Here is a 12,947-nt window from a genome sequence, read left to right on the forward strand (position 1 = left end):
ATTGAACTCAGTGCCAGTGTGGAGATAGGTGATTTGGAGTTGTGGCCATGGAAGGGAAGAGCTGAAAAGAAAGAATTTGGGCTGAACTTTGGCCACTTGCCATTTTTATTTTTACAGCTCTTTGTTTGTTTTATGACCAGTGAATTGCTAAGACCTTTCTATTCAAGACAACCCCAACTAGATTTGGGTAAAAATAAAGAGAAGGGTTTGCAATGCAGCCATCTTTTATGTAAGACTACACTGTGGACAATGTGGTGGTTCATTCTCTCACCTCACAGTCAAACAGTACAGGGTTCGTTTTCCAGGTACTGGGTAGAGGTTTGCATGTTGTTCCCGCATCCAGGTGAGTGCACTCCAGTTTCTCCCATAGAAAATGCATAAAAGCCTTATCCTCTTGTAGTATGAGACACTAAGGATGGGTCAAATGCAGACGATATATTATCCTACAAGGCAATACGGAAATGCAGTGTGTATTTGCAAAAACAGGTAAGTGCCATTAAAACAACATAAGAGCATCTTAAATCTTTGCATAACAGTGTTTCACCAAACAAACCATTTCATCTTGATGAAATCCACTCAACTACACTTTCGCTTTCAGAAAATGCTTTTATATTGCTTGCATGTATGTATGTTTTTGCAAATTAACTCTTCAACATAATGGCTTATTAACAATTACATTTTCCAACATATTTTGCTTATAATTATAAACACGTTGCAAAGTAGTTGTTAACACACAAATAACAAGGTGTGCGTGCATGCCAGTGTTCCAGGATCCCACTGCAAAACCTTAAAATAGTGACACTGTGGATTCATCCCACCAATTGTGCACCATCCATCTCCCCAGGGACGAGCTACAGATGCAGACAGCAGGCTGCCATAGAGCTCTTATCCCACCACTGTGACCCCCCCACCCCTCCCCTCCTCACTCCTGCTGGGTTTGTATGGGCCACTGACTCCAGCCGTCCATCAGCTCTGCTCCAGCCTGCTCTGGTCTATACTGCATATGCCAGACATGAGACAGCACCCTTAAAAAGCCTATAGCAAAAGCACACAGAGGCCAGGTTCAAAACGCATAGATCTGCTGCCATGATAGGAAATGCACCACTGAAGACAGTTGCAGAGCTGTTGTGTGACAAAACTGTATATATGTTTGGCAGGTGGAACACCAGGTTATTATGCACAGCCAATTAAGTGCAGATAAAAAGCACAAATCTGCATATCGCTGCGGAGCTGCAAGGGCTTAATTATAGCAGCCTCATAAAATCAGTTATGTTTTAATGCTCCACTGCACATTCACTTTATTTCCTATAGCTACAGACAGCAATGCATCTTCCTACACATGCATGCAGTTGCCAGTAAATGATCATTATATAGACACTTTTAATGAGTGGGTTGTCTCCCGCGGCTGTGTTTTTGCATACAAACTACCACAGGTTTAGGACACTTTTAAATAGTGAAGATGCAAAGGCTATGGACAAATCCCAGTCAAGGTCAACAGTGATGAGTAATTATATAATAGTTTGATGAAGTAAATGAAGTATTCCATTTACTAAAAGCATTAGTCCAAATTGCAATGTCTGTAATAAAACACTCTGCAGCTATAATCTTATAAACAGTGGCTTACATATAACAGAACAACTGCACTTCACTTGAGTGTAAATCAAGCTTGTGTCATTGATTATTGTGTTTCATTGTGCGATTTGTCTACAAAGCTTGAAGTACATGTCAAGCATCAAGTATTGACCCTGGCCTGTTGTGGTGATATTGTTTAATTTCATGCATAGATTGCCCACTACTTCCTGCATGTAGACGTGGAGATTGGAGGTAGATAGACACGCATATAGCTATAGTCAGCGATGCTGGAGGGCCCTTGGCTGACTGCTGCTGCGAGACCAGGCCCATCCCCCACAATGAGGGACTGTCTGGAGAGGGGGAAGGGAACCATGACTGTCTGAACAGCAGACAGCAGTGTACCTCACCATTGCGTGCTATTTAACATGAAACATAAGGACTACCTATAGACCTTTACCTTCATGAAGTGCAGTGTGATTTTGTTAACCTGTTACTATTACATTAGACCATGATTTTAAGCGCACAAGTGGATATGTCGAGCTTGCATCTGCAGAATACAGTCAGTATGAAACACTAAGCATGAAAATTGCTTACAAGGGTAGTACATTAGTAATGAAGTAGTAGTGTTAGTGAGTAGATGGTGACATAACTGTTCATATTCATCATCTCATTGCTGGTCTGACATGGATTCTTTATTAGTGCATATGTAAAAGAATTCAAAAGCAGTAATAGGGCAAGTGTCTCTACTGTAAAAACAGAAGTATACTTGTGTGTTGTAATGCATGATTCCACGTGGAGAGTGTTTTGATCCTATAGCCCGGAAATTGAATGAGATTTGATTATAACAATGACATTATAGTATTTTCCTTATATGTATTAGCCCTGTAAAAGTGAATGTAAAAGTGCAGCACTATCATAGCATGTCGGTTTGTACAGTGAGCCTCTCACTTGGAGGATTTGCATATTTTCTTTACTTTCACTGACAGTGGTTTAGCATGCAGTGACAAAATGATATAGTTTATGCATAATGCATGTGTGAAACTTAACACTTTAACACACGTTTTGCATAATTGCTATCCCCATAAAGACAGTTTGGAGCTCTAATATTAAGGTAAAGCTAAAGCATAAACTGTATATGTCACACATTTTGAGTTTAAATTATTCTATTTTGAAGAGTGCAAGTGTTGGGTCACTGAATTGAAGTCACGAGGTCAAAAATCACCAAAGAAATAATAAAGTTTCAGTTCCAGCTGATTTATTTCCTTCTTTGAAAAAAGTTCTGTACACAAGTTTATATCAACAATCTGACAGGCAGTGAATGGACACAATTTAGCTGGCATGAGTCTCCCCTCCCTTTGAGCCCCTACGAAGGATGGTTCCTTTGTATATGGCATGATTAGACAATAAATGAACGAAATCTACACAGCATATTGCACAGGATGAATGAAAAATAAAGTTAATATATTTAAAATGCTTTGATATATATAAAAATGAGTCCTGAACTGACCACCTCATAAGTGTAAGAGTGTAAAAGATAGCAGTTCAAGACAGTGCCTGTCCTTGATAGCAACAACGTACATAAACACACAATCTTTTTGCTTTATGATACAGTCAAATATACAAAGATCGAGTTCACGTTTCATCATTTTTCGTTTTTCATTTTTTTCTTAAAAACACAACAGCTAATAACCTGAATCTGAAATACAAATGCTATTCACCATGCCATAAAGATACTAAAACAATTATTAGCTAGTTAGCCGACAAGTAGAAAAGATTATATATTCAAATACAATGAGAAACGCAGTACAAGTAGATGAACTCAAGTCAGAAATTTCAATATGCTTGCTGTTCTCACTTTTGTTGCTTGTTATTATGTAACCTGTTCCATCCTGTAGATCTGACATCAATTCATGACAAACAGTGACAAACAAGTCCAATTTAAAGCTACAATCTCCTCATGTTGTTGTCATAGGCAGGATTATCAGAAAGGAAACGCAACAAAACAAAGGAGTGGTTTGTTGGAGAGAGTTATGCTGTTGGAAAACCACGTGGTGCACAGGCAGCGTGTGTGCCTGTGCCTTTAAGAAGTCTGCAGACTTGGCACTGTAAACGTAGGAGGGAGGCTGATAGAAAGACTGGTGCTGCGTTCAAGTGCTATCGTTCATATCTAGAAGGGATCTATATTTAATATGTCACGAGTCCAGGGGTCAGCCATCAAAAGGGTGTCGGTCCTAACTGCTGGTAGAAGATTAGTTTCCCTGTAATAGTAGTTTGGTGCCATGGATTAATAAGTTAAAACAGTACAAGTCTCAAAGGTACAAGATAAGCATGAGCACTTGAAGGCAGCATAGAAACCAGCCAGCCCATGTCTAAAAATTAGGAAATCCAATACAACTGTATTAGGCTACACACACCGATTGTTGACTTCCCCTTTTCCATATAGATTTGTACAAAAATACACTGAGAAAATAAACAAACTGTTTCTTCTCTTTAAGTGTCCAAAAGTGTGTACATTTAGTTATAAAAAAGAACTTAAAAAGTTGTGTGTTCGTAAAACTCTAGCCCTTCGCCTGAGAAGGAAATGTGAAAGACATACTGACAAAAACAACAGGACTAGTACAAGAAATAAAAAATGATCAAGTCAAAAATGCTTGGCCCAGTATATAAATACAATATCCAGTATAAAATGGCATCTGACACATGTACAAAAAAACAAAGCTCAGAGAATGAACCAAAATAACAGTGAGGATTTCTCTATAGCTATCATCTGAAATAAACAATAAACAATTTGGTCCTGAATCGTAGAGAAAGTGTATATAAAGTTCAGCACAGATTTGAAGTTGAATCCTGAAGAAGTTTGAAACATTACAACAGCTGGTGATTATTTCAATGTCCATATTTTGTCTTTAAAGAGAAGAACCGAAGCGAGCGCCACCTATCCATTTTAAATACTATCAAGACTAAAGTGTTCTCACAGAAAATCTCAGCACAAGATAGGAACAAAGTAGGCGATCATGCTTTTAACGTGTTTTTTGCGTTTGAAAATACTTGAAAACTAAAAAACGACAACCCACCTCGGTTTATCAAAAAAAGAAATCCCTCTTTGTGACACACAACAATAAAACTGTCGCACGACACAGCAGTCCTATTGTACCTTGTCAGTGAAGTTCACTTGGAGCGTTCAAACTCGTGAAATGTCCCTTTTTCTACGTAAAGTGAACGGCGGACCGTGGAGCTATCGTGCAAATAAATCACAGTTTAAGTTCAAAACAGTCGGGGCTGAGTAGCGTTTCAGTGCGCGCACATCTGCCGCTACAGTCTCCTCTCTCCCTCTTTTCTTCGTCTCTGCTAGTTTTGTGCCCGAGTCCACAAAAAAACACAAAGTTTGTTTTCCAGCGACTTTCAGGGCGAGGGAAAGAGGCTTGCAGTTGGGCTTTTTGCTAGTCTGGTGCGCAACACAAACTATAACGCCCACTTTTTTAGATTAAGTTAACATGGGTCACTTTTACGCGCTCAGTACGTGAACACAAGGTTGGAAATAGTGGACTCGAGCCAATCCCCGGAGATCATCTCACTGACTTCAGGTGTGCAGTAGTCGGGGAACTCGAAGTGGGACCCTCCGGAGCCGGACTCAAAGTTCAAATCCAAGTCTCTGTCCAGAACTGAGGAGCCGAAGCCGCTGCTCAGGGACATCCCGTCAAAGCTGGGGCTCGGGTTGATGTCTAGTAAGTCATCCTCAAACTCCTCATCCTCCGAGGAAGATGACGAGGATGAGGAGTGGGACGAGTGCGAGGCGGAGGGAGTGGGGGACGAGGAGCGGCGACTGCTGGTGTAAGTGTGGCCGCCGTACAGCCCTCCTACCCCGGTACTGCTGCTGCTGCTGCTGTTGCTGCTGGTGCTGGAGCTCGGGGAGTGCGCGTCCTCTTCCCTGCAGCCCGCCGCGTCCTCGTACAGGCTGAGCGGGTCGCTGCTTTCCGCCGAGCTGCTGAGCGTGGGGCTGGCCGGCACCACTACAGAGGAAGCGGGGTTGGCGAACACGTAGACCCGCTTGGGCTTCTTGGAGTCCTGGCTATGCTTAGATGAAAAAGGCTTGGACTTGTAGAGAGAGTTGTGATGGTCTGATTCAAACGCTTTGGTGTTGAAAACTGATTTGTGTGGCTTTGGTGACTTGGAGCCACTCTTCCTGGATGAAGATGTTTTATTATTTGTGCTGGTGTTGTTAGAGCTACCGTTGACTTTCTCCGCCTTGTCGCCAGGTTTAGACGCGCTTGACTTGACTTTCTTCCTGGGCCGGTACTTGTAGTCGGGATAGTCCGCCATGTGCTTGAGCCTGAGCCGCTCTGCTTCTCTGATGAACGGGATCTTATCGCTGTCTCGGAGCAGTTTCCACCGCTTGCCCAGCCTCTTGGAGATCTCCGCGTTGTGCATGTCCGGGGATTGCTCCATGATCTTTCTCCTCTCGATTTGGGACCACACCATAAATGCGTTCATGGGTCGCTTGATGTGGCCACTCGGGGTCTTACACCACGCCGGATTCTCCCCCAGCTTGTCCCCCGCGGTGGATGACGCCGTGGAGCCGGGGGAGAGAGGCGACGCAGCCGCGTCCAGGTCCATGCATGCGCCGGAGTCGGAGCTGGAGTCCCCGCCGAAGAAGGAGAGCGCCTCAGCGGTGCTCTCCGTGTGGCTCATTTTCTGCACCATGCTGTCCGGTTAAAGCGCGCAGAGGGAGAGCAGTACAGGCTCTTTCTCTCCCCCTCTTCACTTTAAAGCAAACTCAGCTCTTTTCAGCCACTCTTCACAGTTTGCGCTGCGTAAAAACAGTGTAAAACAGTTGAGTCCTGAGAAGTGCGGTCCAGTGTAGCCCCAAAAGGCCCGGATATGTTGTTAAAAAAGTTTAATTTCCAGGGTTAGTATGTGCCGTACGGCTCTCTCCAGTCTCTGCCGTAGTCTGTCTTGTTCTGAATCTATTGAGCCGTGGAGTGAGTGAGCACAAGTCTTTGCAGGGCTCCAACAGTGTGTAAGGTATCAGCCCTGTTCCCTCTCCTACAAACAAAAGCCATGCATGCTGAGTAGGGAAAAGGCAGTCTGGAGCGAGTCACACTGTCCGCCTTTCCATTTGCAAAAGCTGCAGTCGAGTTTCAAGCAACCTTCCAATACCGGCCCCTTGCTTCAATTTATCCCTTCCCAGATACAACAGCGATAAAAATCCACCAATGGGGCGCTGTCGCTACGCTGCTTCTACGCCAAATACACGCCCCTCTTGGCTCCCATTGGCTCAGAGAATCTAATAATAATCAGCGCGTGCAATGAGGAGTCTCGTGTCTGACCTCATTCCAGAATACAACAAGAAACTTGAATTTTTTTCAACAGACATGGCTTATGTTATGGACCCCTTCTCTGCTCTCTCTTACCACGAGCATGTGTGTGCCATTAGCATAGATCCATATGGGAAGTTACCATATGGAAACTTCACTTCGTACACTCTGTTCTACTAGGGTTAAACTTGTATAGTAGTATCAAAACTAGAAATTAGGGTAAGTCGGTTTAGGGAGTTTACCAAATCAATTATTACACAGTTATAACGTAGTTGTTATAGAAACAATATACACGTTTTGAACTAATTACAGGTTTAGTCGGTTTTTATGTAATATTTCTACTTTTCCCTACTTTTAAAATTAACTTCAATTCATTTCAGTCCACAGGTGGTTGCTTTGTAGGCTGTCACCCTCACTGTGTCTGAACAGAAAGTGTTTCCACTGTGCCTCCCTCGCTGCGCCCTCACCAATGAAACGTCTCCCGTACGCAGCGTTATCGTTAGTCTGGTGTGAAGATTGGAAGCCAACTGTATAACCTCTCTCCCTCCCTCTTTCCCTCTCTCTCAATCAGGCGGGGCAGGGCGGTCTTTTGTCAAATAACGCACAATCCAGATCTCTAGCACGCTAAACCTTGCGCGGAGACAGTGGGGAGAGCGTGGAGGCAGCAGTGGTGTGTGTGTGCGCGCAAACATGTGCGCGTTTAAGTGACAAACTGCCGGGCGCGCACTGACTTAAACAAGGAGCTCAGGTGACAGACAAATAAACACATGCCACAGCGCGTTGTTGCGCACGTGGTCACTTTTACGCACAGGTGAATCCAGATTTTTAGAAATAAATGTCATAAAGGTTTCACTACACTGGTCAAATATATTTTAAAATTCATCAATCATATACGTGACTATTTCATATGATTCATATGCGCATGTTTAATTAGTTTAGTAGCCTTCAAAAAAGGCTATCATATTTGTAATTTAATTGAAAATATTAATATTAGTACATCAGTACGCTTATCAATGGGGTGGGATATAAGAAACCAGAATTGTGGTACACGAGGTAGCAGCCGACTGAGCAAGAGGCTCATGTTGAGAGACGCCGCTAGATGGCGTCGCAGAGCCGGACAGGATTTGGGGCTGAGGGTAAAAGGGATCAGAGACCAAGCTTACAGAGCAGTTACCAGAGGTGAATTACATAATGTCTCAGTGCAATGGGGAGGGATACAAAACCTTTTACCTTCTCTCTTTCTTTCACCTGTCGGTGTAATCAGCCTGCATTGTGCCACAGACAGGTGACAAAGGACAGATCTTTTTAAGATATGAGCCACTAGCATTCATAGCAATGAATCCATATAGTTTAGCTGCTAATAGAGCAAGAGAATGATGTGTAATGTCTTGAGCGTGTGGTCACTGTGAAGGCCAGACTAGTCACATGATCATAAACCATTTAGCCAGTCCTTGTACCACGGAGTAATCGTCAACTCACAGAGAGATAGAGCGATAATGCAGATCTGAGCATATGAGGAGAGAGCCAGAGGTGACTAGGATCACCGCAGGGAAATTAGTATGGAGGCATGCTACTCACCTTACCGGATGCAATTCACTGGCTACAATTATATTCAATATGGGCTCATATCTTCAGCGCATCCAAGTAAAGCATTGGGTAATTGGGCTCCAATTTGTGTGTTCATGGAGCAGAACCTGCAATGGAAATAAAAATATGAAATCATAAACTCAATGATTTTTAATAAGGAGGCACAGAAAAAGTTATAGCACATCCCTGTCTGGCATGATGGTGTGTTCTTATGTTTTTATTGTTCAGGAAGATGGATGTAACTTTAATAATTCACTGATCATAAAATCATTAGCAAGGTTGAAAGGATAGGAACAACTGACAGCATTTGTTCTGAGTATACACATTTATTACAAGTATGAGAAAAATATATCAATTTATTTTAAGAATAGATATATAAACCAAAGAGATCGTCAATAAAAGTCCAGTTGCAGTGTTTGAATTGTGCGTAGCTCCTGAAGAACTTTTAAAACTACATTCACTTGCATCTTTTACTTTTTAACAGACCAAAACGTCCACTGAAGTACTATTAGTTTAACTCAAGTACAGGTTTGGCGACTTGTTATAAAAGCTGCTATATAGGCAGTGCACCTGGAGGGACAGCTGAAAAGTTGATCAGTTGGACTACTCATTATTAGCTTGTGTGTAATAAGCAAATGTCCTCCATTGTGCCGGCTCCTATTTTACATGCAGATAATAAACAGGACCTTTCACCCACTTGGGGCTCATAGTTCACTTGAATGCGAGTCTTTCTTGGCTGCCCACACTTTTGTCTGTCCCTGTGTGTGTCTCCCTCCCTCTCTCTTGTGCCTGTGTGTGTGTCTCTCTCCCCCTGTGTGCGCGCTGGGATGCCGTGCACACATGACCTGCACGATAAGTAGTGCATTCAAACTTTGCTCTCTCTGCTTTTTGTTGGAGTGAGGCGCAGCTGCCACGCGAGTCCGAGTGGGTCGCGTGCCAGCCTTAATCTCAACAGGTGTTCTTTTGGGCCACTCTCTCTCCACTCTCTTCTCTTTGTCTGTACTCTCTCGCCCCTCCCCCTGCCCCTGGTACTTTGGATTTAATAAGTAGGCTTCTTCTCAGGCCCGGCCCCCTCCCAGATAATCCAAACTTGTCTTTTGTTATTCTGATATTGGTTGGATTAGTGTGTTTATGAACAGCTGCTTTGTTGTTGAATGTTGATTATAATTTAGCAAAATATACAAAATATTATAAGAGCATACTCATCATCATATTTCAATTTCAATGATTATGGTCACTTTCTGTAGTTATGTAGTTCTTTGTAGCATCTATGTTTCTATTTAAATAGTCTGTAATGTCAAAAACACAAACACAAACAATTCAAATTAATTTCACCAAAGTTAAAACCAAGAATAAATAGAAACATGTATCCTTGCTATGATATTCCAAAATATGGTATTAAACATTTCCGTGGAGAAGAGGTTTAAACTTTCTATGTCCACAGAATCCGCCTCCAGAAAGTTACATGACGCCAAAAAGCACTCATCAAAATTAATTTGCAAAGACATTTCAACTTACAAGAAGATTATGTTATGTAACAACATAAGTGGTGTGAATGTACAGCCTATGGTTATTATTCAGTGTTCCCTGAATGTAAAAGCAAACATGTATGCTCAAGTTAGTAGTGAAAAATATGAGATTATTTAGGTCTAAATGCTTAATTTTCAGTGTCATTAGCAGCTCTGTGTTAGTAAATCTACTGGAACATGCTGTTACCCTAAATACAGTGTCAGTTACCAAAGGATTATTTTTCTAAAGTTTCATCTGGACATAACTAGATTTTCCTGTTCCAAAACTGCTCCAATATTTTATTCCCTTTTGTTTTTATTGAAATCCAAAGCTCCTTGTCGTAACCCTGTCTTTATCTCTGCTGCTCAGTTTAGCCTGGTCCGTTTTATTGGCATGAATGTTGGATGAAGAGCGTTGCCAAATCACCCCAGCAGCCCGTCCATCTTCTCCTGTGATAAATCTGATCTGAGGTCATCTGCTATTCACAAAACTGACACCATATGGTCAGCCACCCACTCACAGTACTCAGGCTTTCATGAAAACTTAAAATCTTCCCATGTGAAATATTGATGAACCTGTATTTTCACTATTTGTCACAGAGAAATATAAAAGTGTAACTAAAACTCATGGGATGATCTGTGTGTCACTTTATAATAATTACAACATGATTTGCCATAAAAAACCGTGAAAAAAGACTTACTTTATAATGAACATCAAATAGTTTATTAAAATGATTCATACTTATACCGGTAACTAGTTTTTGGTGGAAGGTCTGCTACCTACTTGTCTCCATAAAGATGTTATCGCTTTGCCTAGAATGTTCTACAGTATCACATTAAACATTTCCATCTAGAATTTATTTATTACTGGTGTTTCCACTGCTCAAAAACACAATAATTCCCTCTGTAAATAGGGGCAGTTCTCCACAGATCTGAACTGTAATGTAGCATAGCGTTTGTCACTCTCAAGACAAGCAGGTAGTGAACCCTAGAAATGTAACGCAGTGCACTTTTATGGGGTTAGGGTTTAGAAATTGTTAACTTTGAGTCATTTTTAATAAACTATTAGCTGTTTATTATGAATTAAGTAGTTGCTCATGCTTTATTAAGGTTATATAAGTGTAGTTATTATAAAATCTTACTAAAGTCAATGAGTTGTATTAGTATATTATTGTATAATTGTATCCGAAAGTGTATGAGAGATTTCAAATAATATAGAGACAGATGGTGGTCTTGGAAACCTGATGTCAGTGCAGTGAGAATAGAGCCCAGGCAGTTTACAGGCCTCAGGGACTTCTGAGACGCAATGAGAGAAGAGGCTGGGACTATTGACTGGTGTTTCTGACATATGGAGAATTACAACTTTCTTCCATAATCAAGATGGAGGAGGTTTTAGAGTCTATCCATAACATACCTGATGCTCTGTAGTAAAGTTAGTAGTAAACTGTCAGTGAAGCTATTAGAGGATCTCAAAATATATAAATTATATTCTGCCCTGAGGGATGCAATTAAAAGGTATTGGGTGTGGGTGTCTTGCTTGGGGACACATCAGCAGTACGCTCTGTGGTTGCTGGGCAAACTCAAAAAGCAACCAAATCTATTTCAAATGTATTCCTTACATATACGCGGTCTATATGGAATAAGGAAACAAGAACAGTCGTAGTGAACTTTTACATTATAATCAATACAAAAGAGCTATGGGTTGTTTACGTTTTCCAGGAAAGTCTGCATTTTCTATTCCTGTATGGCTATCTCCGCAACAACAACAGCAATATCATTGGAAAGCATAGCCTTTTTCAGAGGAATCTACTGGTATGTTTACAAGGATATGATCAGCTGATAAAAAATATTGTATTGTGCATGCCACTACATGCCTTGCACCACACAGTGTAAGCCCTCGAACAGATAACCTTTGGAGAGATGTATTTCCTGGAGTAGCCTTTATTGAAAGTCTAATTTATAAAAACAGAAAGCTGCCCTGAATACAAATACAGAATTAGCCGCATATCTACAAGTATGTACAAATCAGTCACAGCCATTATTTACTGGAGCATTTAATTCAAAATCAATGCTAAGCAAGTTTAGCAAGAGACAAAATAAATGGATTGATACCAGTGTATGTAAACACCTCACTTGAGTTTGTCCAATGACCAGTCTTAGTGCGACGAGTCTGCAAAGGTCAACATGGCTGATCTGGAACAGCATGAGGTTCCTGCATTAAATCTAATCATAACTGAAGACGGATCAGGAGGATATGACCATACATTTATACATGCACTTAAAGGACAACAAACAGGGAAATGGATTGGCTGTACTTTAGTAATCAGGTCAGAGACAATCATGTGTCATCCACGACAGACAAACAAAATGAAAAAATATTCATTATAGTGCCAAGTATGTGGGATATAGATTTTTATACTTACATTATGTTACAATTTTGTAAATTTTTGCAAAATCACAGCTGAAGATGGAGATGGGTGCAGTTTCAGTGCTTTTTCTGTGCATTTCCTTCTTCAAAACAAAAGCCTTTTGTAATGAATTCATCTGTTTTAAAATCCACACACCTTCACCTGACCAGTTTAGCACAGCATTCTAGCAGCCCTTTGACAACATGCTAACATGGCCTTTGAGAGATTTCCAAGATCATATGCTATTTCAAGTTATACCTCTTGAAATACCAAAGTAAAACTAAAATGTAATTATATAATATATTATATTATATTATACTATATATATATAGAGTTTATGTAAAAAGAATAATTATTATCATCTAAAGTTAGCAGTAAAAGGAAAGGAACAGGAAATTTGAACTTCCCTAAAATGAACATGGATTTATTTGACTGAGTATGACATAAGATAAGAGCAAATCGTTATCTGTTTGCAACGTTTGGCCGTCCTTCCGAGTCGCATGAACACATGTCAGGAGCAGTGGGCACGTATAGAGCGGTGCCCAGAGACCAGCGTC

General features: G+C 41.1%; 1 protein-coding gene across 1 annotated transcript; it reads right to left on the reverse strand.

Moving 5' to 3' along the window:
• Positions 1 to 2,810: 2,810 nt before the first annotated feature.
• On the reverse strand, positions 2,811 to 6,739 carry sox4b (SRY-box transcription factor 4b). Its single transcript, XM_020937312.2, has one exon. It carries the CDS (start codon positions 6,271 to 6,273, stop codon positions 5,086 to 5,088), a length of 1,188 nt encoding a protein of 395 aa, XP_020792971.1. The 5' UTR covers positions 6,274 to 6,739; the 3' UTR covers positions 2,811 to 5,085.
• Between the last annotated feature and the right edge of the window lie 6,208 nt (positions 6,740 to 12,947).

This window comes from Boleophthalmus pectinirostris, unplaced genomic scaffold (assembly GCF_026225935.1).
Source record: "Boleophthalmus pectinirostris isolate CB_2022bp ecotype Guang Dong unplaced genomic scaffold, ASM2622593v1 HiC_scaffold_6, whole genome shotgun sequence".
Classification (NCBI taxonomy): Eukaryota; Metazoa; Chordata; class Actinopteri; order Gobiiformes; family Gobiidae; genus Boleophthalmus; species Boleophthalmus pectinirostris.

What these genes read in the sequence shown, in the direction of transcription:
- sox4b (XM_020937312.2), bottom strand. Translation starts at nt 6,273, where the DNA reads ATGGTGCAGAAAATGAGCCACACGGAGAGCACCGCTGAGGCGCTCTCC.